This window comes from Corvus moneduloides, chromosome 29 (genome assembly GCF_009650955.1).
Source record: "Corvus moneduloides isolate bCorMon1 chromosome 29, bCorMon1.pri, whole genome shotgun sequence".
NCBI classification, from domain to species: domain Eukaryota; kingdom Metazoa; phylum Chordata; class Aves; order Passeriformes; family Corvidae; genus Corvus; species Corvus moneduloides.
This window is the reverse complement of record NC_045504.1, coordinates 3,174,042-3,197,753: the sequence shown is the minus strand read 5'-3', so window position 1 is coordinate 3,197,753 and position 23,712 is coordinate 3,174,042. Positions and strand designations below refer to the sequence as shown.

General features: G+C 57.6%; 2 protein-coding genes across 4 annotated transcripts in view; both read right to left on the bottom strand.

The window, feature by feature from the left end:
* The window catches only part of MTMR11 (myotubularin related protein 11), a 6,203-nt gene extending 3,423 nt beyond the window's left edge, over positions 1–2,780 (bottom strand). The window contains 10 exon segments of the mRNA XM_032093425.1: positions 172–235; positions 327–448; positions 527–594; positions 596–616; positions 696–783; positions 877–1,130; positions 1,233–1,375; positions 1,493–1,565; positions 2,058–2,173; positions 2,254–2,780. Coding sequence (XP_031949316.1) covers positions 172–235; positions 327–448; positions 527–594; positions 596–616; positions 696–783; positions 877–1,130; positions 1,233–1,375; positions 1,493–1,565; positions 2,058–2,173; positions 2,254–2,740 — 1,436 coding nt within the window. The 5' untranslated portion in view covers positions 2,741–2,780.
* A 1,134-nt stretch (positions 2,781–3,914) lies between these two features.
* Positions 3,915–22,966, bottom strand: OTUD7B (OTU deubiquitinase 7B). 3 transcript variants are annotated; one of them, XM_032093422.1, is made up of 12 exons: positions 22,880–22,966; positions 16,700–16,823; positions 16,395–16,565; positions 16,020–16,238; positions 12,318–12,419; positions 11,788–11,915; positions 11,275–11,387; positions 10,556–10,683; positions 9,783–9,932; positions 9,240–9,354; positions 8,480–8,564; positions 3,915–7,885 (listed from the first exon to the last, which is right to left on the bottom strand). In XM_032093422.1, the coding sequence occupies exons 2-12, from the start codon at positions 16,770–16,772 to the stop codon at positions 6,596–6,598; spliced, it is 2,574 nt and encodes an 857-aa protein (XP_031949313.1). In that variant the 5' UTR covers positions 16,773–16,823; positions 22,880–22,966; the 3' UTR covers positions 3,915–6,595. The 3 variants fall into 3 exon arrangements, with proteins under 3 accessions (XP_031949313.1, XP_031949315.1, XP_031949314.1); XM_032093424.1 differs by having other exon boundaries at positions 22,884–22,932; XM_032093423.1 differs by lacking the exon at positions 22,880–22,966 and adding an exon at positions 17,745–22,647.
* Between the last annotated feature and the right edge of the window lie 746 nt (positions 22,967–23,712).

Below are 23,712 nucleotides of genomic sequence, written 5' to 3'. Positions count from 1 at the left end.
TGCCACAGTCGCCCATTCGGGCGGCTCACGCACCCACCACAATGCCCCCCTCACCCCACAGCGCCAGGTGGGCTGGGGGGACATCCCACTGTTGGATTTAGGGTGAATTTCCCCCCTACACCCCAAAATACCTCCCTACACCTCAAAGAGCCCCCCTTGTCTCCTGCTCACCGGACGTGGTCCAGCCAGCGTGTTCCCTCCAGGGCCGAGAGCCACTTCTCCTCTGCTGCCGCACCTGGATCCCATGGGATGGGGTTTCAGTGGGGGGGAAGGCCCAGCCCCCCCGGGGGCTTGGGGGTCCCCAGGGTCTGCCTGGTTCCACTTACCAGGCAGGCAGAGTGCCCGCAGCCTCAGGTGGGCGAGCTGGATGTCGGCGAGCGTGGGCAGCTCGGCCATGTCGGCCAACACACAGGGCCCACGGCCCCCCAGCAGCAGCGCCTCCAGGCACCTGGGGGGCACAGGAAGCCCCAGGTGAGGCCAGGCTGGGGGAACACCCTCAGCACCCCCGGGACCCCCTGGGACCCACCTCATGTCCTCGCTGCCTGGCTCTGAGTTCGGGTGAAAGCCGGCGGCTCTCAGCAGGTCCCCCCCCCCCCGGGTGGTGCCAGCACAGGCGCTGCAAGAGAAACGGGGTGATGCCCCCACATCCCCCTCCCAGTGCCCCCCACCCCACCAGGGCCTGCCCAGGCACTCACAGGCACCCGTCGCTCCTGAAAGTGGGCAAAGGTTCGCTTGAGGTCGTGGTCCAGAAGCCCGCTGGGCACCCACAGGTACTGGGGGAGGCTGTGGGAAGGGGGGGCACAGAGTGGGGTCCCCCAAATCACACGTGCCATTTCCAGTGGCTCAGGCAGTGTTGGGGGGCTGGTGGGGCTGTACCTGGGTGCCATGTCGAAGCGCTCGTTGACGGCACTCACCCTCCAGCCCGCAGCGCCGAGACGCTGCAGCTCCTTCTCCCAGTCCTGTGGGCTCTCGAAGAACAGTGTGGCAGATGAGCCTTCTTCCTCATCCTCCTCCTCCTCCTCCACCTCTTCTGGGGGGGCCCCACCAGGGCAGGACCAGCCATCGTGTCCCTCGGCAGCGTCCCCCAGCCACACAGCCGCCTCCCGTGCCCGTGCGATGGCATTGGCCAACTGCAGGGGCAGCCAGGGTGGGGTGTGAGCCCCCCAGGCTTCCCCAGAACCGCGGGGTACCCCAGAGTGAGGGTACAACACTTCTGCATCTCCCTGGCTTACCCGGAATGCCTGAGGAGCCAACCCGTTCTCAGGGAAGTAGAAGCGGAGCAGGCGGAAATCCCGACAGAAGACGAGGAGTTCCTCGGGGATGAACTTGAGGGTGGAGGCGGCCGTCAGCACCTTGGGCTTGGAGAAGCTGCTGGCTGGGGTCAGGGGGATGAGACTGTCAGGGCCAGCTGAGACCTGCCCAACTCATCACATGGGGCTGAGACCCGAGACCTGCCCAGCTCATCCCTCGTGCGCCCAGATATCCCCATTACCTGCCACCAGTTTGCGGATGCAGGGCAGGGCCACCTCGTCCTCAGAGTGGAGGAGGCCACGGGAGCCAGGGGCCTGTGGGAGAGCGGGCAGAGCTGGAGTGTCCCCCCAGTCCCAGGAAGGGTGGTGGGGATGGATCTGGACCCAGCTGTCCCATGTCCCTTGAGCCTTGTGCCTTGTCCCCCACTATGTCCTGCAGTGAGGAGTTCCCGGGGTGAACACGGCGGGTTCTGCAATCAACGAGCCGGGATGGGCTGGGATGAAGCTGGGATGGGGCCGGGATGTGGCTGAGTGGGGTTGGGATATCACTGGCTGGGGGTGTAGATGCAATTAGGATGGGGGTCAGGATGGGGTCGGGATGGAGCGGGGATGGGAGTCAGGAATGCGGTGGGATGGGGCTGAGCCGAGTGTCGGGGTACAGTGGGATGGGTTCGGGATGGGATCGGGATGCGGTGGGATGGGGTCGCGCCGGGGCAGGGGTCCCCCCGGGCAGGCGACGCGGGGCCCGCTGTCCCGTTCCGGGTCCCGCTCCCGGTATTCCCAGCGTTCCCGGTGTTCCCGTCGCACCTGGCCGGGCAGGAAGGCGAGGCGGCGGTTGGTGCAGAGCAGCGTTCCCGGGACGGAGCCGCCGCCGCTCCCGCAGCGCTGCCGGGCGCCCGCCGCCTCCTCAAGCACCCGCTCCCCTGCGGGGACCGGCACTGGGTCCGGGGCTCCGAGCGCCCCGAGCCCCCCCAAGACCCCCGGCCCCCGGCCCCGGCCCTACCTGGGAGCTCGGGGAAGGTCGGGCGGCGGCCGCCCGGGGCCCCGCTCATGGCGCAGGGACTTTGGCCGGGCGGGCCCGGAGCGCCGGGGCCGGAGCGGCCCGGGAGAGAGCCCCGAGCGCCCGGCCCGGCTCGGGCATCCCGCCCTCCACTCCGGCATCCCGCCCTCCCCTGGCATCCCTGCCCCGGCATCCCGCCCCTCGGGGCCCGGGATTCCACGCATCCCGACCCCTCGGATCCCGGCATTCCGCCCCCCGCCATCCCAGTGCCCGGTACCGGCGGTGGGAAAGAGGGGGGAGCCCGGGGGCGGGAGCTCCGCAGGCGGATGGGGGCACCCCCTCCCAGGCACCCCAGAAGTTCAGCGTCGGGGCGGGGGTACAGAGCCGGGGACCCCATCAGGGACGGGCGGTTCTGGGGTCCCCACAGCCCCGGCACCCCGCAAGCGCTGCCCAGTGCCGGGGTACCCCCAAAGCCCGTCAGCAGCGTCATGGGAGGGGGGGCCCAGGGCCTCTCCCGGGCGTACGGCAGGAGAAGCCGCTCGGTGACTCACGGCCGAAGCACGGAGCCTTCTCCTCCCAGCCCAACACCGGCTCCCAAAAGCCAAGCCGGCCCCGCTCCCGCCGGCCCCCGACCCCGCATCGGGCAGCAGGTGGATGGTGGCCCTGGGGCTACCCCCCCCCTTCTCAGTGCCACGAGACCTCCGGGCACCCCAAAACCCAAAGCCCGAGGCAGCCGAGGTAGCAGTGCCGGCATGTGCCGGGATAAATCCTGACACAACCCAGGCACATGGAAAACTCACCAGAACTCCACCTCCAACTCTGATTTTCGATGCATTTCCCCCCAGATTTTTGGGGCAGCCCCAGCTTTGAGGGGCTGCAACTCATGCACCCCAATTTTCCTCCTGCAGGAGAATCACCTGGCAGAGGTTCCTGGGGGCTTGGATAGGCTTTTGGCTCCAGCACCTGGCAGATGAGAGGAATTTCCTGGAGGCTTTGAGCCTGGAGCTGCTCCAAGCCAGGACGGGGTCAGTCTGGGCCATGGCAGGAGGAAAGATCCTGGAAGAAAATCATCCGGCACAGACATGGCGCTGGGCACGGACTGTCACTCACAATGCCGGCAGGAAGGAAAGACACCGGGAGCTGGGAGAGAAAATCCCAGTGACAGAAATCCCATGGGAAACTGCTCGTGGGGTCCCACCTTCCGTGATCCATCTCCAACCACCCCCAAACCTCTTTTTCCTCTGTCATTTAAAGCTTCAGCATCCATATGGGCCGTGCTGGATTTTATCCCTAATTTTGTCCTGAGACTCAGGTACCAAAGGGAGCATCCCTCTGGGGTGGCCTTGGGACGCAGCTCGGGAAAAGGCCTCAAGACCAGCGAGGATGGACAGAAAACAGGGAGGGAAGGGTGTCTGAGGATGTTCTTTTTTAAAGGAAAGACAAGAATTAGTACCAAAATGGAATCACACAATAAATGGAATAGACAGAAGGAAAGTTTACCCACTCTCCAGGAGAGAAGGCACTGTTCTCCTCAGTGGAGAAAAAACCCCCCAAAATAACCCCAAAATCCCAATAACTGGATGGAGAAGGGGATGAGGAACAGCCCTAGGAGGGAATTGGGGACCCCCAGAGCCCTCAGGGCGAGGGGATGAAGGAGCCTCAGGTGCATCAGCTGAAGGTTTTTATTGTCAATGAGTCCGTGGTGCCACAACGAGGCCACAGGTACAGCCCGAGCGCAACGCTTCAGTCCTGTTCACCTGGAGGCCAAATATCACCAATCAATCCGGAATTAATTTTTTTAAAAAAGGGGTTTTTTGTGAATAAACCACTGCAGAATTAATTCAGGTCACTCGGCGTTGCGTTAGTGAGACCCAAATCTGCCCCGGCCTCCCCCGCCGAGGGGCCAGGGAATGGCGAAGGTGAATCTCATTTAATAAAATCAAATCAAATCTCATTAACGGGTTTTACACACACTGAAAGACAAAGTTTTCCTCCACCAGGATCCGATGGCAGCAATTTGAATTCCAACCACACCAGTAAGTGCACTTAGTTTGACCTTGGGGTCACACCACAGCCTCCCCGTCCCCATCCCCATGGAAAAATCCCTCCTGGGGTCAGGTTTGGTGCTCCTCCTCCAGTTTTGGAGTTTTCCCTCCAGGATTGGTGCTTTTCCTACAGGTTTTCTGCCTTCTTCCCTCTCTCCTCCCACAACCCACCAAACCAGCGAGCAGGTCTGCGGACTTCCCATCCCCACCCAAGTCCAGCATCCACTGGGATGGAGCTAACCAAACCAGAGAGAAATTCCCCCAAAACCCCAGGAACAAGTGGTGAAGCACCACCTCCCGCCTTTCCTCCCGTGCCATGGGGCATCCCTGCTCCCGATGCTTCGGGCACAGCTGAAGGATATTCCCAACCTCAAAATAAAGCTGCTGCTCCGATTTTGGGAAAAATAAACATCAGAAACTGAAATTTAAACCAAGTGCCCACAAATAGTGAAGGGTTTGGGTTGGGTTTTAATCATTTCAGCTTAAAATTTGGGGTGAATTTCAAGCGGAGGCAGAGCCTGTGCCGCTTAGCCAGCGCTGCATGTCCCTGCCCCAGGGTTAGAGTTCACTGGAATTCCTGCAGTTTGAGGGAGAAATGTGGAATTTGTTCCAAGCTAAGAGGAGCCAGCTGGAGTGGGTGCCACACCCTCCCCTTCCCACAGCTTCAGCCACTCTTGGGGATTTTATAAAACCAGGGAAAACAACTTACACTGGAGTCAAACCATCCCTGGGGTGTTTGAAATTTGGAAGTGAAAATCTGTGGACAAGGAGCATTGCTGGCTGGACTCAAAAGTGTTGGGATCCCACTAGGAAAGGCCTTATTTTGGGGCATTTAGGTGTAGGAAGGCCTTAATTTGGGGCAGGAGCTTAGGTCTAAGTTAATGTTTTTAGGGCCAAGTGTAAGGTGTCGGGTGATCCCCCGAGCTCAGCACACTTCCAGCTCCTCTGCCCAGGCCCTCATCCCTTCTGCTGGAAATGGCCGTGGGCAGGAAGGGGTTGCATAGTTTGGTGCCTTCTGGAAAATCAACCCCAAAATAAAACCAAGGGAATGTTGTAAAGCTCTGGCCGAAGGAAATAACTCCTGTTTTATTTCCGTGTGATAGGAAATGCTGCACCTCACTCCGTGCAGGATCGGGCCTGGTTTGGGAGCTGCACTTACCAAAAAAACCCAAGAAATTCTGTGCAAACATCGCAGTGCTAAAGTGAATCCCACCCTGGGAGCCAGGGGGCCGGGATGGGGTCAGGAATGGCGCGGGACATTAGTCATGGGAGGATTTTACCTTATTGTTCTGCTTTTTAGCCCTGTTATCAAAAATATGGATTAATTCCGCAGCCTAAAGGTCAGTTGGTGGCTCAGCACAACGGAGCCGAGTTAATCAGGATCAGAGGTAGTACAGAGTAGCTGTGCTCAAGTAGGAGTTACATGGGGCTGTGACCCCCCGGCTCCACCCCAGGACTGGGGGTGCTCTGGGGCCCCTTTCCAGTGGGTATTCATGGGGGATTTGCCCCACGCCACTGGGAATTCCTGGCAGGAGACGCTGACCCAGGATCTCACCTCGGCTCTCCCGTGGGCTGGGGGCTCCGCACAGGAAGAGAAACCTCCGATCCCTCGAGCGCTGGGAGGCCCCCCCTGGCTCCCCCTGCCTCAGAAAGAGTTTAAAAACAACATTTTTAAAACCAGAGTTGAGCTTGTCGGTCAGGGAGGGGGGGACAGAGCCCTGAGCCCATCCTGGTGCTCGGAGCCATCTGGGACTGGGCGGGGGGAGTCCAACCCACCCCCACCTCACCAATGTCCAACTCCAGCGTGGTGTCGCTCAGTACCAGCAAGAAGAAATACAGAATAAAACCAGTGTTAAAAAACTCCATTAAAAGGTTTGTGACGCTCAAAATGGGGCGTTTTTGCTCCGTCCCAGGTAGTCAGGGAAGCGGGAAGGACCTGGTGGGAGCTGCTCCCCCTGCCCACTCCCAAAGCTTTGGTCTGGTTTATTGAGTTTTTGAGGAATTCTCCCCTCTCACCCTGTGCTCCGACCCGAGCAGCCCCCACTGTCCCCAGGCACCCCCGGGAATCCTCCTCCTCCCTTGCAGGGGCTCTGGGAAAGCAGGGCCTGGTTTTCCCCCCTCTCTCCCTCCTGCACCCCCTCAATCCCACCAGCCCCATGCCATTCCCAGCCCATCCAGCCTAACGCCTGCTCCCACCTCCTGCAGAGCGGGAGGGGAGCATGGGTGGGTGTAAAACCAAAATGGATCTCTGCTATTGCATTCCCCATGTTCCATGGGTCCGGATCCGCGCAGGGGGAGCATCAGAACCTGTGCACCAGCGCCTCCCGCTCCCTGCGCCGCAGCTCTTCCTTGTAACAGCAGGAGCAGAAATTCCCAGTCTCTGGGTGTCCATAAAAGCTGCAGTTGGGCTGTTTGCACTTGGTCTGCTGGATGTTGTAGAGGGCTTGGCTTCTCATTTTATCCGCTGTTCCTCCCTTGTCCTGATCGAGGAATTCCCGGCAGCCGTTGCTGTGCGGGGGGAGGCAGCCGGAGCCCTCGCACTCTGAAGGGAAGGGAGGCTGGATGTCCATGTCCGTGGGGGAGAACCGGCCCAGGTGGGCAGGGCCAGGGGGGCAGAGGCCGAGCCGGCCCTGGTGGTGCCGGGGCAGGGTGGCGTAGGGGGGGAGGCTCCCACAGGGCCCCCCCGCCAGCTGCCGCCGGCCCTCGGGGCAGCCGGGTGGGTGCAGCCCCTCAGCACTGCCCATGGAGGGCCTGGGGAAGGTGAAAACGCCGGAATAGCTGGCAGGAAAAGCGGCAATTTTAGCACCCACGGCCGGTTCCAGGGGCTGTGGGGGGTAGGTGGGAGGTGGCTGGGAGAACACGGGGCCCGGCATCGCCTCCTCACTCCGCTGGGCACCCGCCTCCCCTTCTGGCCTCTTGGCCGGGGCAGCGCTGCCCAGCGCCTTCTTCTCTGCCTCCTTCTGCCTCTGCTCTGCCAGGAAACGCTCCTCGGCATCCAGGAGGTACCTCTGGATCATCTCCTCCTGGAACTGGTGCCGGGTGCTGGTCTTGAGGTGGCCGGCAAAGATGAACTTGCGCTCGCCCTGCATGGCCGCACGCAGGATGCTCAGGCTCAGCCGCACGTCGCTGCTGTACTTGCAGGGATCCGATGGCTTCTCCGGGGCTGCTTTACCTGGACACGGTTTCTCTGCAGGAGCTAAGTCTCCTGGGGAACATTCCTCTTTGCTGCCTTTCCGTGCCTTCAGTGATCCTTTCTTCTTCTTCTCCAGGGTGTCTCCCTGCCCATTGCTCACACCACCCTTCACGGCTTTGCTGTGCATCAAGCCCCCCATGTTCTTTTTTAGTTTGCTGCCCAGAGTCTTCCCAAAGCTTCCCAGCTTGTTGGCCACTGAGTCTGCCCGTTTTTTATCCTTTTCCTTCTCCTTTTCCCGCTCTTTCTTTGGCTTCTCCCTGTCCTTGCCCGCCCTGGTGCCCCCGTTGCTGGCAGAGCTGCTGCACACCGACTCCTTGTCTGACTCGCCTGACTCCGCTGCCGAGCGAGCGTCATCACCCGCGGAGGCCGTGGGGGATTCTGGCTGAGCCAGAGGTGCCTGGGGAGGAAGAAAAGACAAATATCAAAGTCTAGAAACTCCTCGAGTAAAGATTTTCAGGTGGAAGATGAAGCAAAGGAGGTGGCATTGCTTGGAACACTGAGGGGATGGCATCCAGAGGCACTCAGAAAGATGCATCCCCAGTGCATCCTGCACATCCCTAAATGTCCCCGTGGCACCCTTCCAAACTGAGATATCCCAGGATTTTATGATCCTATTTTGTGATTCTATAATAGCTCCACTTGCTCGAGGTTTCAGGGGTAAAGCCAGGGAAGAGGGGGTGAGACTTGTCCCAGTCTCGAGGTGGACATAAACCAACAGCTCCCGTTTGTTTAGAGCATGGGGCGTCCCTCAGGGGCATTGGGCCTCCAGGTCGTGTGAAGATTGAAAATGGGCATGGAAAGCTCTAGGGAAAAGGTGCCCACCCGCAAAACTGAGTCACTTCCCTGCTCTCTGAGCAGAATCAGCCACAATTCCTGCAGGCTCAGAACCCCACATGAGGCAGAGCCCCCAGGTGAGGCCCTACACCAGCTTCCCTTTAGAAAGGAGGGTTAAATAATTCATAAGTAAAGAAGATCCCCCTGGTCCCTTTACCTGCATGTCACAAGGCAACGTGATCCATCGGACATTCATGTAGCTGTGCAGCAGGTGCAGTTTGGCCTCCAGCGACAGCGTCACACTGGGGCAAAACCACGAGTTAGAGCCATTGCAATTTCCCACCTGGAAATATCTCCCCCCACGTTTACATTATTCCCTGTGTTACGTGTTTAAAGGGGTGTTTTCCTACAGCAGATCCAACAGCACAAAAAGGGACAATGATGCAGCTTTCCAACTTTTCAATGAAAACCCAAAGGGAGAAATCAGATTCCTGTGTCGGAATCAAAACGCTTCTGCCTCAGCCACAGGACCTGCTGGGACCAAACCATGGTGAGACCTGCCCAAACCTTCACCCAAACCAGGCATGGTCTGGTGGCCGCCACCCTTCCCACTCCAGGGCCCACAACACAGGGATTCGGTGGCGCATGGAAAAACAGACTTTTTTTTGTGCTACTATGACAGAAGATCGTCCACTGCTGCTGGTGTCCGAGCTACACCCAGCCCAGACCTCCAGGATCTGGAGCATCATCTACTTACTGTGTGGGAACGAAGCTCATGAGATGTCACAGCCCCACCCAAAACATACCAACATGAAGGAAAAGTTGCTCCATCCCCATGAACAGTGTCATTTTCTGGGCACAGTTTTCACCCAGCACAAGAAATTCCAGCTGGGGTCAGGACTGACCCCTTCATCTGTGACCTCTCTGCTCTGCGGATGACCCAGACCCCCAGCAGAGCCTCACCCTGGATCACCAACCTGGCCAGCTTGACATTGTCACCGTCGTCCTTCCCCCACTGCCACTCCTTCCCGGGATCCACAGCGAAGTGCACGGGGAGCAGCTTGTGCTCAGAGTCCGTCAGGGGGATCACAGCTGCCCCGGGACAGAAATGTCATGTTTACAGCCCAAAAGGACAAATACTCCACACTCGGAGCCAACTCTGAGCACCCACCAGGAATATCATCACCTCTGATTGGAATGGCCTCATGGCACATCCCAGTGACTGCCAGTGCTTGGGATCATGGAATCGTCAGAGCGCCATGGAATGCCTCACGATCCTCACAGGGAAGAATTTCTTCACAATATCCCATCTAACCCTGCCCTGTGTCGGTGGGAAGCCATTCCCCCTTGTCTTGTCTCTCTCCAGCTCTTGGAGCCCCTTCAGGAAGGGCTCCAAGGTCAGGACACTGTTGGGTTTCTGGGTTGCCAGTGCACATTGACGGGTCCTGGCCAGCTTCTCCCCCCCAGCACTCCCAAGTCCTCCTCCTCAGTGCTTTGTTCAGCTGAATCTCATCACTCACCTTGATCCTTTGTGTTTTCCTTCTGCTCCATGGAGACCAGGGCAGAAAAATGGGCTTGGTCATAAGCCAGAACCAACGGAGACCGGTGGCATTTGTTGGCTGGAACTTCCAGGGGCAGATAGATCCCTCCAAAGGGAATTGGGGCAAATGCTGGGAAGAAACGAGGGCGGTTAGTTCTGATCACAGGTTCAAGAGTTCAGAGTTGTTTGTGCTGCAGTTGCTCCAGAATGAGCCGTTTGCCTCAGTCGAGGGCTCACCTGCAATTTTCTGTCATCTCAAGGGACATTAAACAAAACCACAACCCAAAATAGATGTTTATTTTACATCGGGAGGATGTAAAATGTAGAATGAACTGGTATTTTCTATAAAAAGCCCTCCTCTTCACACCCCCACAAGACGAACTTTGCCCACGGAACGATGGAAATTGATTAACCTTCTCTGACAGGAAATTGAAGCTGATGGTGGAAAATCTGCCACCCAGGGAACGGAATTTCCCATCTCTAGATGGGGGGGGGGGGGAGGGGAGGGGCAAAAGAGGCAGAAAGAAAAAAAACCCTCGTGTGGATGCTCTTAAAGCAGCAGAAGTCGAGTTGGGAGCCAAGCCTGGTGCTGGCCCCTCCTTGGGTTCGCCTGCAGCAGCTCAATTCTCCCTCCTGTGCTGTTCCCAATTCCAGGAACAGGGGGTTGGGGGCAAAGGGCCCCCGGGAAAACATGGGGTAGAAAGGAAAGGTGGACAGGTCAGAGAGACTTTGGAAAGAGAGGGCAGGTCTCACCTTCGCCGCCCGAGTCCCGCAGCATCGTGTCTGCCACCACCACGATGGGTCTCTTCAGCACGTGGGCCAGGACAAAGACGTGGAACTCCTCCAGGCTCTCGTACACTGGCTCCTCTGAGCTCTCCACCCTTGGGGAAAGGAGAAGTTCAATGTCATCCCTTGGATATTCAACCATTTGCTTTGTGACACCAGGAGGAGGTTTCACAGGCAGCCACGTACAGGTGGGTGGACAGCACTAAGGCTGATCTCAGCACTAATTTGAGGGTTTAGGTGTGGATCCCCAAAATGTCCTGCTCCAAGACAAGGGTTTGTGCCCAGGGAACGCCCAGATGCTGCCTGGCATTGCTGGGAGTCCCTTATCTAAGGAGCTGGACAGCTGTGGCAGGGAAGTGTCCTTGAAACAGAAGTGAGATGGCAGAAACTCTCAGCTCTGGGTTATTCTCTCACTTTGGAGCCAGCAACACAAGGAAACACAAGGGAAGCATTTATTCCCTGCTCAGTCCATGTGCTACCCCACAGAAGAGGCTGTGCAGCACCAAAATCCTTTCCTGGGATGCTTTATGTGCCTTGTGTTTCCTCAGGATCCTTTGTCCTTCCCCTGAAACCCCAAGGAGACAGACCAACACAGAGCCCCTGCCCTGCCCTGGAGCACCATGAGAGCTGTGCCCTGAGGGAAGGCATTCCCTGTTCTACACCTGGATGTGTTCTCTGCTCCGTACCCGCCGCAGCCGCCGCCATTGGTGCTGTAGTGCACACGGGGCTCGCTGGACGCCAACTTGATCAGCTCGTTCCACTCCTTCTGCCACTCCTCCTCCGTGTAAACCAGGCCAGACTGAAAAACAGCAAAGAGAACCCAAAATCCTCCAAGTGAACCTCTTCCAGTTGCTCCAGCACAGGTTTATACCCACAGCACAACTTTTCTCTATGGGTTTACGCAAAAATAATCATCGTACTCTGTACCACCTCCTTGAAAGTGCTTCCCAATATTCATCCAAACTTCCCCCTTTAGTTTAAACCCATTCCCCTCGTCCTATCACTTGTCCCAAGCCCCTTTCAGTTTGCTGCAGTTCTGACTGCAGGACACCCCTTACCTCAGCACAGTCCAGTGGCACAGCAGGGAGCTGCCCAGAATTCCAGACCCAAAAGGAAGCACCTCCCAAACCCACGGGATGTTTTCCCAGGACATTCCCCTCGGCAAAGAGGGCCCAAACCAACATTCAGTTGGCTCCCACCTCCTTGTTCTGCTGCGTCTGCTGCCAGCGCCATCTCCGCCTCAGCGCTTCCCGCTCCACTCCCTTGTCCATCAGGGTGTAGAGGGACTTCCGGAGCATGAGATCCCGGTCGTGGAAGCCCCACATACCTGCAGTGAGAAGGAACAGAGTGGAAGGTCAGGAGGGGCTGGTGTCACTCCCTGACCCACTGAGGTCCCTGCACAGACGCACCAGAGGAGGGAAGGGGCTGCTCCATTATCCCACATTTCCTTCAGGAATCCAGGGAAGCTTGCCAGATGGACGGGGAGAGGGATTTCAGAAGCATACAAGCTGCTGGCAGCCCCTTCCCTTGGAGCCGTCCCACTCCCACAGAGCCCGAGCACTGCGACTGCTCTTGCACACCAACACTGCCTCAGCCGCACGCTGCTCCGGGAGGAGCAGCAGCACCCTGCTTTCCCACCAGAATGGACGGATCCTGCTCCCAAAGGGGGATCGTGGGCTCTTGCTCAGGGACTGGTTGGCTGTTTCCCGGGGATTAAGCCAAGCCTTACCCAGGGAGGCAGCATGGAGCAGGCAATTCCCGTCGCCAGTGGTGGCCAGGGGCAGCAGCCGCTGGCAGCTCGGATCCACCGTCACCCACCAGTTCAGGCGCCCTGGGGAAATTTGGGAGAGCGTGAAACCACGGCATAGCACGGGACTGGGGGGGCACTGTGGGGCTCAGCCCTTCCGAAACCACAGCCAAGGATAAAACCAGCTGAACAAGCAGGGGAGCACCTGGACAGGTGGGAAGGTACAGACCCATCCCAGGACTGGGGGAAGAGTAAGGACAGTGACAAAGCAACAGAAAGAGGAGGCTGGAGCTGCAAAACTCCCCAAGGATGCCAGGAAAAGGCCGGGCTGAATTTGGGGTCACACAAACCAGAATTACACACAAATAGGAGCAAGGGCTTCCACACAGACCAGTTCTCCTCCATCTGTTTTTCCCCCACTCCCCTTATTTCCCTCCTCAAAGCCCATCAGTCTGAAAATGCCTCCAGGAGCGCCCAGCACAAACAACTTCTCCAGGGAAAACCAGCCTTTTGCTGCTTCTTGGAACCAAATCCCTCCAGTTTCAACTCTCTCATGGCCAGGTTTCCCTGCTCACTGGTTTTTAGGCAGAATATGCCAGGATTTCTGCTGATCCCAGCAGCTTTCCTGCTGCAAACGCAAACCAACGGCACTTTAGACCAGGAGTTTTAGGTCATTGTGGTGATTCAAGCGAAGAGAAGCTAAAAATAGAAGGTAGGAAAAAATGCCCAGTAAGCCCAGTGTGGCTGGAGGTTCAGCCCTTCCCAAAGGAGAAAGCTGAGCTGGATCAGGACTCTGAACCCCCGCCTGTGCCTTGCCCTGCCCTGCCCTCAACACCCCTCCTCTGCCACTGTATTTTCCAGGAGTTTTTGGATCCTGTGCAACAGGCAGGTTTTTGGCTGGATGAGCCTGTTTAGGCCTCCAACAAGTTGTATTTAAATCGCCCCTGCAGGAAACCAGCCCTTTCCCAGTGTTTCCAAAGAGCCTCTCCTTCCTCTGGAGCATGATCCCTGCCAGGGATCCCAGTACACAGGCATAGGATTGCTGGAAATGCTTTGTACAACCTCAGGGAGACCAGCTGGAGAGGAACTAAACGCAGAAAGCAGGGCTTTAAACATCCCCAAACACTAGAAAACAAAACACCATGAAGCTCAGTGTGCCACAGGCAGGTCGTTCCTGTCCCCAGCGCCGCGACAGGGACCCGCCAGAGCTGGAAGCGTTCCGCACTGAGCCCGGGGACAATGGCTCTGCACGGAGCAGCCGGCTGCTCCCTCAATATGGCTCCTGGCACGGCACAATCGGGAGCTTGGCCAAGTGGCCCAGGGCCAGGGGAGCGAACGTGGCGCCTCACAGGAGCTGTCCCACACATAACGCTGCTAGGGGCAGCGCCGAGAGCTCGGTTCTGTCCATTTTCCCTTGTTCCTGCAGGATTTGATGCTCTTTTCCATGGAGTTTGCATCTCCGGTTGGTGCTTCGGAGGTTGTGCAACCTCTGCCCAAGTCGGATCTGAGGAGACACACCTTGGAGAGGTATTTCTGTGCCCGAGTGTTTGCACTGACTCCAGTTACGCAAGAGAAGTTGTCTCCAAAGGAACCGCCTGCCCAACCCTCCTCCCGACGTTTTGCTCCCGTCGAGGCGGCGGAAAGGCCAAGAGGCTGCCCAGAAGTATTGAAAACAACACATTTCTCTGTGTGTGGCTCTTAAGAGCCAGCCCTGAGAGCTCTGCAGGGAAGTCAACTGGATTCAGGAGCATGAGGGATCTTCCCACAACGGCCGTGGTGGCAACAGATCTTATGCACACAGAGAAAGTCCACTGGCATCCAGCACCATGACCCTATGCTATCCCACAGAACACCTGTTTGTCCCCACAGGGTGTTTGGGGAAATCTCATCGTATCTTCCAGCAGGAGCCACCTGAACAGGTCACGGCAATGGGAAGGAACAGAGGAAGGGAGGATTGCCTCATCCAAACCACAAATGGCTTTCCTAAGGCTACTGGGAATCCACTCTCACTGCGTGACACAGGGAGTGTCCCAGGGATTGCTCCCTCGGCCCTGTGCTCCTGAGGCCGACGCAAGGGATCCAACATGGACACGGACTTGGACATCCTTTGCCACCCTGTGTGGCAATGAGAAACCAACTGGGGTTTCCCCCTGGCAGAGGTGAAGGACCAGGATCAGGATCTTCAGTTCTTCATTATTTTTTTCCCCAGTATCCTCAGGTGAGGCACCATGGACTACTCCTCCCCGTGTGCCGCGAGCAAACTCACTCTGCAGCTTCCCAACTCGGAGCAAGGCCTGATTCCTGATCCACAAGGGTTTGTGTCAAAGGATGTCAAGGCTCTGTTGAGGGCCGAGGTCTCAGCTCCACCAAGACCTTTCCATACCACTCCGAGCACATTCAAAGCATTCCCAGAGGATCTCATTGAAGTTTACAGCCACTTTGAAAGCGCTTACTCTGCCACAATGGTGTAACAGGACCTCTGAATACACAGGGAAGAGGATCTGAACATTTATTGGGCTATAAAATATTTCCTTAATCCCCTAAGGATGGTGTGGACTAAATTCATAATGGGAGTCTCTGTAGATCACAGCACCATGCTCAAAACCCTACTTGGAATCCAGCTTGGAATATTTCATAGCTGCACTACAGCCCTTTGTTACAGACAAAACACTCATTTATAGCAACCCACAGACACTCGAGTCTCCGAAAGGCATTTTCTAAAACTCTGAATTCCTAAATTCCTTCCCATTAGTGGCATCTCAGCAGACCTGGAAGTGCCCCCAGCCCACAGATGAAGCACCCGGCAACCCCCAGCCCTGCACTCCATTTGTGTTGGGACACAGGAACCCAAGCCCTGGCTCTGCTGGGATGAGATCTGGGGTTTATCTGCACCAGAGCCAGCAGCTCTGCTGTCACTGCACGGCATCACCGTGTAATGGGATCGCTGGGATCAAGTGCTCATTCCCAAAACATGAGAATATTTCTTACAGCAACTCCTGAGCAGGAGAGGGAGAAGTTGGGCCCTTGGAGTGGCTGTTATCCCTACGGATAATGTGTTCTCTGGTAAGTGCAGCACCACAGAAACAGTGGGGGGGGGGGGGGGGGTGTAAACCCTCCTGAGACCCCTCGCAGTGTCCTGCCCCTGCCCATGGGAACCTTCCTGGTGCCAGGGATGAGGTTTTCCCTGCCAGCACGGATGTCCCCGTCATTCCCTGGCTCAACCTCATTTACAGATCCCCTGGCACTCTTCAGGAATCTGATGGAAAGCAAAGCAGGGGGTTCCTCCCCAGGCACCCAGCAGGCACTGGAGCAGCAGCATCGACCTCCAGGGTCTGTAATCAACGCAGAATTTGTCAGCAGGATGTGTTACACAGGAATTCCCTTTTCCCTGTCTCTCCATGGGACTGGCAGGACGGAGCATTGGGATGATCCAGGGCTGAGACAATGACAGTTTTGGGATGTTTTCCCTCTCAACTGTGCACAGTGGTAACAACCCTGGGTTATTTACACTCAGTGTCCATGGCTGAAGGGAAGCGGCTCCTACTCAGCCCTGGCACCAGGTCATAAAAACGATGGAATGATTCCCTGTTGGGTACGAATCCATGTGACATCCTGGGGTGTTCCTGTGGGTGACACTCCCCACCTGCCCATGGCACATGCCACCAGCATGGACCCAGCACTCACCGGCCTGCTCCAGTGCTACCAGCATGGACTGCTCGATGAGATCGCGCTCGATGAAGCTGCGGAAATCCTCGGTGTACACGGTGAGGTCGGGCAGCTGGAAGGTGCAGATGGGCATCTCCAGCAGGTGCTCGCTGCTGCTGCCGTTGCTGGAGACATGGGAACGTGCCAGGGACACGATGGTGGAGCTGGCATGGGAGATGCCTCGGGACAGACGCTTCTCTGGGGGAATGAAGGAAGAGTAAACAGCAAAGTGGGGCAGGAGCAGCAAATCCCACAGCAGCCACCACCAGACTGCCGCGGTTCGGGCAGCGAGCAGCCTGATCACTCTGGCACAGGAGAAGAGCTGACAGATCCCACCGGCTCTTGGACACTGACCTTGCACGACATCATCCTGGCGCTGCAGCGGGGGCCTCCCGGGCCGCGCCAGCTCCCGCTCCGGGGGCCGGGCCCCGCGGCCCTCGTTGAAGGAGGGCGGGAGGTTCCCGGCGTGCACCTGCCGGAGCTGCTCGAAGTCGCTCAGCGCCGCGCTCAGGTCCCAGTTCTTGCCTGGATGGGAAGGGAGCAGCGCTGGTCACCCTCACCCAGCACGGAAGCTGAGGCAGTTCCCGAACATCTGTGTTGGAAACTACTCCCCATCAGCCCCCCTGAGCACTTCCCCCATTATTCCCAGTTTTCCATACCTTCAAGGAGGTCTCTGGCCAGCCCCGGCTCTGCCCCTGTTGAGCGAACAAAATCCGACAGGACGATGTCCATAGCCAAGGCCGGGCGGAATCAGCGGCACCAGATTGGCTCCTTGGCATCAATCTGGGAATGACACCAACAGCACACGTGGATCGCATGTCCCCATCGGGAATGGGCTGAGCGGGACGTAAACCTCCCCCTAAAATTAACTGTGCTCCGGGACTGCCAGTTCATTCCTTGGGAACTGGGAGAACAACACCCACTTTGCTGTAACCAACAATGGGCATTTCCTTGGAAAATTCATGAACTAAACCCAATTCTCATCTCAGAGATGGTGGAGCGTCTCTTTCCAAATCAGTAATAAGGATCCAGGAATAAATTATATAACAAATGAATATTTGGGAGCACAGAGAAAGCAGAAAGTTTCTCTCGTGCATTTACAGGGAGCAAATCCCTGCTGTATCCCACTCCAAGCACCCCAGCTGTGAGCCAGGGAAAGGGGAGCAAGGACAAAATGCTAGAATTAGGAGATGCATCCTATGGAAAATACATTTTAAAAACCCCCTTTCAGACAAAAAACCAAACCAAACCAAAAAAATCACTGTCCAGACAGAGCTCCTTCCCACTCCAGAGCCCCCTGCCAGGCTCCTTTGACTCCAGAGCTCATTCCCAGAAGGGAACAAAACCACAGACCTATTCTGTAAATCTGGATTTTGTCAGGTTCTGAGCCTGTGGAAGGCGTGTGCTCCTGCCATGCCTTCAAATCCTGATTTTCCGCATTCCTTGGGGCAGAGAGGGAAAGGGAGAGCAGCCTCATCCGTGAGAGTCCGGATCGGCAAAGTGCTCCACAGAATTTGGTGCTTTGCAGTTAAAGGCTGGGCTAAAAATTCTGCCATCAAGGAACAGAAAAGACTGGGAAAATAATTTATCCCGAGCTGAAAATCTGGAAGAAAAGGGGAAAATCTGGGAAGGCTGGCAGAGGGAGGTGCTGGTGTATTGGACATAAAAGAGCAAATTTCAGGATTGTGTGGAAGATGAACAAACCTGGTTGTTTTCCTGGTGCCCAGGGAAAAAAGTCTCTTTTTCAGGATTATCCCTAAAGATGGGTAAAACCCCCCTGATGCCTTGAAATGTTTTTTTCCAAGATTATCCTTAAAGGTGGGTGAAATTCCCTAACAGCACAACTCCCCACGAGCAACCGTTACATCCAGTCTTTGGCCTGGAATTTCTTGGCTTTGCTGGAGAAACACCATTCCCACTCTCGCAACCGTGTCGTTATTAACTTCCTGCTCCCAAAAAAACTCCGTATTCCTTCGCTGCCGGAGCAATCCAGGAGCTGCGTCGGAAGTGATGCCAAAGCCCAGCGCATTCCGGGAGCAGGATTTGGCAGGGATTCCTGCTCTTACTCCACCAATTTAGGGAACATCCCTAATTAGGAGCCGCACGTTTGGATCCTCTAATCCCTGGCAAAGGTTGCAGGAACAAGGAGCAGCTCCAGGATGAAACTGGCTGTGATAACGAGTAAAACTTCCTTCAGGTGGGTGTGGAATTCCAATGAAAATGAAAACTCAGCGCACGCAGCGGAGATTTGGGGAGGGAATGAGCAGCACAACCCACCCCCTCGTCCACGGCATTCCGAACTCCCGCGCGCACAAAAACGCCAGGGAAAACACAGATGGAAAACTCCGGGCCTGACGAGGCAGTGATGGATTGCTGGAGATTTATCGAGGAATTGGAGGGAGAAATGTCCCCACCCCAGAGTTACTGATTATTTCCTCTCCATGTGGAAGGGAAGTGCTCTCTCCTCTTCCCTCCTTCCAGAATAGGTCAGAAATATGAGCCCAGGTAGGAAATCCAAGCCCCAGGAGATCCACAACTTCAAATCCATCCCCCAACAATGGAACAGGCACTGAGTACACCCCAAAGCCCCCGGGAGCACACAGAGATGCAGCACAGCTGGATGTAATCCAAAGTGAGCGTTCCTGGCACATTCCAACCCGAAATATGCGGAAAACACGTATTTAGGACTAAGCCCAGTTGTTCCTGTGATCCCGGCGATCCCAACAGCTCTTTGCAGAGCACACCAGCAGGTTTCTCAGCAAATGTTTAACAAATATCCCCCCACACTTCCACAGGGCCTGAGCACAGCAACGTTCCTGACGCAGTGAGGAGCGATCAGCCGTGCTGGAGTCGCACCTTGCTCGGACCAGAAGGAGCTGGAGCTTCACGCAAACAGCAGTCCATGGTCACACGCCCCTGGGAACCGAGTGAAAGCCCCATCCCCACGTGCCAACGGATCCACCCAACACTAACACCAATCTTCAGCCTTCCAGGCAGCAGGAATCTGCCCAGTTTGGGAATGGGGCAAAGCTGGGTTTGGTCAATCCCAGCAGCCTGCAAATCCTTCCTAACGGGAATTCAGACCTTTAACATCAAATGTTCATCCAAAATAAGGGGAAAAGTCATAAAACCCCCCGGAGCCTCCTCTCTCTTGCTGCCTACAGCCTCTCCCAGGGCAACTCCAATGGTCACATACCAGGTTTGGGAAGGGACTCACCAGGAGCAGGCGGAGCACCTCGGCCTTCCACAGGCAGGACTGCGCTCCCTGCCCCGACATCATCAGGGAAGTTGGGAAACTGAGGGAGGAATTCAAGAGGACACAAGGTCCAAGAGCTCAGTGTCTCTTGGCTCCATCCTGGGGGGAAATAAACCATCGGGAACACTGAGCTGAAGTATTTCACCAGAACCAACTGTGAAGCAGCAAAACTGGATCCATTCAAAGTTCCAGACTGGAATTTATGGGGCTTTAATTCCCTTATCTTGTTAGATTTCAATTGTGCTGAACATGCTGCAGAAACAGGAAATAAATCTCTTTGCAAGGGTCAAATCCTGACCCAAGGTTGGCCACGACCGGTGGCTCCAGTGTGTTTATAAAGGTACTTCTAGAAATATTTTAGGAGCAGCAAACTCTGACGTCTCTCCCCCGGATCTGCCACGTGATGTTTTGCTGAGGGCAGGAACCAAGCTGGGAGCCAGGACTCCACTCCCAGGGTTCTGCTCCTGGCCCAGCCCCTCCGCCACATCCTGTTCCCACAGGGACATGGGGAACCCCAGGCCTGACCCCCGGAGCCCTCAGGGACCTGCAGGTGAGGCGGGAGGTGCCCAAATCCACGGGAAATTTAATCCTGCCAGACCCGCACGGATGTTTTTGCTCCCAGCATCGGGGAGCTGCAGGAGCACAGCAGCAAACCAGCACACATCAAACTCCTAACCCCAAATCCTCCAAGACCCTGGAATTTGGCAGCACTCAGGGCTAAGCAGGGGGGTCCCAAGGGGAAAGGCCACGCTGGGACCTACAGGTGGGACATGGGAGCAGCTCCAACCTGAACACTTATCGGAGCAACGATGAGAAAAATGAGCTTCTCCATGAGCTCCAAGCAAGCATGTCCTGATGCTGCTGGAGGAGTTTTGTGGCTTCCTCCTGCTCCCCAGAACAGTGGGGGCTGCCTCCATCCCATCCCACATCCCTGTCCTGGCCCGGCAGGTTACCTAATGCCGCCGGAACAGCCGCCGGGATTAACGGCACCCGTCCTGACCTGACACCTGTGCTGGGGTCACTGAGCTCCGTCTAGAAGTGCTGGATGGGACGCAGACTGTGCAGCTCCTGCCTCTTCCAGGATGGGAATCAACCCGACTCATCATCATCATCAACAAAAAACAGTTATTCCTGATAAAACTGATGGTGCAGGACACCCTTGGAGCTCGTCAGCCCCTCAGCCCAAGAGAGGGGTGCTGTGAGTGCAGAAGGAAGTCAGTCCGAGAGGGAGGAACAGGGATGTTTGGGAACAGATGTCACAGGCAGCTGTGGCTGTGCTGGATGCGGCTCCGCGGTTGCACCTCATGCTTGGTACAAGCAGCTCTCCAAGATTTACCATTCTGGGAACCACAGGCTCTGGAACCTCTGGCAGAGTTTTAGCACGATCCAAAAGGACAGCACATGATCCCTGCAAACGAGCTTTCCTAGCAGGGAAAAGGGGCTCCTAAAACCACACTGGTGCTCAGGAGCTGGAGCAGGAGTGAAACGACAGTTACGGAAATCATCCCATTCTTATAAAGCTCCAGCACTTCAGTGAACAGCTTTACCCCTTTTTTTCCAGAGCTCCAACTGCTTCCCAGTGCTCCAGACACAGCTGGGCTCTTCCCAATACCCAGGTCATCCTGAACCTTGGGCCGAAAAACCCACCAGAATGACACCTCCAAGACAGATAAAAGCCAAAAAAGTCTCCAACACAAACACAGCAGCTCCATCAAATCCAGGTTCTGTCCCATCATCATGATCCCTCCTAGTTATCAATTCCTTTCTCTCACAAAATTATAGGATTCTCTAATGAAGCACTGACAACAAACTCAGTTCCCTTGGTGTCTGCACTAAAGAAATTCCCTTTGAGCCAAGTTCTCCTTAAACCAGGCCGTGACTATTTCCAGCCTGACCCTGGTTCTCTAAAAGAGCTGGGCCCGGCACGCGCTGTCCTTGCCCGTATCCCTGGGGATGCTCCAAGTGTCCCCTCTGCAATCGAGGCCACAGCAGCTTCATCACCGATTCCACGCATTTTCTCCCCAGAATATTTCAACCCAGTGCTCCTTCTGCAAGGAAAATCCATCTTCAGTCATTTGCAGGGATGAGTTCAGAGTGTTACTCAGGATTGTGGGAGCTGATGCACCACTTGAGGGGCCAGAGCATCTCCCAGCGCTCCCCCATGGACAGCAGAGCCACATCCCGGCACCGAGTGACACGGATTCACCACAAACACCAGCAGAAAATTAAATAAATTCCAACAGAAAACCGAACCAACCGATACTAAGGCAGCAGGAAGAGCAGAGTCCTGAATTTTAAGTAATTTGGGCACACAGCTCCTCTTCCCATCCCCAACCGTGCTCCATCCTGGTGGGATTTGGATGCTCCTGCCCACACCAGGGGCTGACAAGGGTCTCACACCTGAAACACAGACGGGGGATACCCGGATCCATCTCCAGGATCTTCCCAGCTTCGTATCCTGATAGCCGCCCCTCCAGACACATCCAACACTGCATCCACAAGTGACCACGCCATTTCCACTCCAGAAGTTTCTTTAGCACAAAACCATCTTTAAGTAGCTTAAACGTCCCATTTCCCCAAAAAAAGACCCAGCAAGACATGTGCCGGGTTAGGAAGATAAAAACCAACGGTGTCAGTGATTCGGTGCAGAGAATCCCGGCTGGAAGTTCGGACTTTCCAGCTCCATGACCTCAGCGGACAAGAGGGCCTTTAGGAACCCGGAGATGCCCGGTCCCGGCTACCGCCTCGGAGCCACCCCGGGTACGCATTTCACAGACGGGAAAGCCGAGGGGCCCCGCAGCATTCCCGGTGCTCTGGGACCCAACCCAGCTCCCGGGAGGCTCCGTCCCGTTACCGCGAGTGACTCCCAAGGCCTCGGAACAGAGTTTCCCTGGAGCTGGGGATCGTCCGGGGCTGGGGCCGGGAGCTGCTCCTCGCCCACAGCGACATCACGGAGACCGGCGAGGCAGCCGCGAATCAGCCAGCCCGTTCCTCACGGATCGGGACGAGCAAACTCCAGGGTTGTTTCTGAGCTCGTGTCTCGCTGCCGACGGACCCGAGCCCGGCCCCGGCGGCCGCTCACGGCTCTGCCCCGCTCGGCGAGGGACCCCGGGAGCGGCCGCAGCCTGGACCGGGCAGCCGTCCGGACATCCCGGCGCTCCCAGGGGAAAACAAGCACCAAGACGACAATTATTTGGCCCCAAATCGCCGGGACCAGGAAAACGCCACTCCCCTGCCCCAGGGGCAGCGGGGGTCGCCCCCTCCTCGGGGAGCCCCGCACCGGGGGTGAAGCCTCCGCCGGGCGGTGGCTCCAGCGGCGGGACAGCGCGGGGGCTCCGCACCGGGAACGGGCGGGGGGCGGCCCCGGACCAACCGCGGCGCGGGGGAGCCCTCCCGGCCCCGGCCCCGCAGCCCCCCGGCTGAGGCGGGACCCGCACCCGGGACCCGCACCCCGAGATCGACCCCGGGACCCGCCCCCGCCGCCCCCTGAGGCCGCGCCATGACCCCGCGGGCGCCGCCGACACCGCCCCAAGGCCCGGCCCCGCCAAAAGTTTCCCGAGGCCCAGCGGAGCCCCGCCGTTACCTACGAGAGGCTCCATGGGCGGCCCGGCGCGGCCCGGCCCGGAGCGGCCCCCGGGCCCTCCCGCCGCCGTCGCCGCCGCCGAGGCCGCTCCCGGGGCGGGGGGGGGGGGGGGGTGGGGGAGGCGGAACGGAACGCGCCACCCGGAACGCGCCGCCGCCCCCCGTTCCCGCCCGGAACGCTTTGGCGGGCGCACGCGGCCGTGCCGGGAGGGGCCAATGGCGGCGCAGGGCCAGGCCCGGCCCCGCCCCTCCGGGGCGCCACCGCGCGTGCGCGGGGGCGGGGGAGCAGCGCGCCCCCTGGCGGCGGGACGGGGCGGTCGTGAGCGGGACCCCCCCGAGACCCCGGAGAGGGATCGAGGGCCCGTGAGGGGCCCGTGAGCCTCTGTGTGCGGCCTGAGACTCCTTGTGTGGAGCCTGGGACCCTGGTGAGGAGTCTGGGACCGTGCTGAGGGGCTTGAAACCCGTCTATGGAGTCGGTAACCCCTTTTATGGGGCCTGAGACCCCCCTTAAGGGGTCCGTAACCCCTCCCAGTGTGGGGCCTGAGACCTTGAGTGACATCCCCGTCCGTGGAGTCTGTGCCCCCTGTGTGGGGCTGGAACACTGACCCCGGAGGCTGAGGGGTCAGCATTCGCTCCCCTGAGCCTGATTCCCACTGGGAATCACTTTCCATACCAGGGAAAGCTGTCTGCTCCTTGCCCACGGCACGGGAACACCGGCGAGTGGGGCACCAGCTGCAGGGCTGGTGGGATGGCACAGCCCTCGGCCAAGCGCCCCACGTTCCCTGTGCCGAGGGCCTGACGGTCTCCGTGCCAAGGGCCTGGCATTCCCGGTGC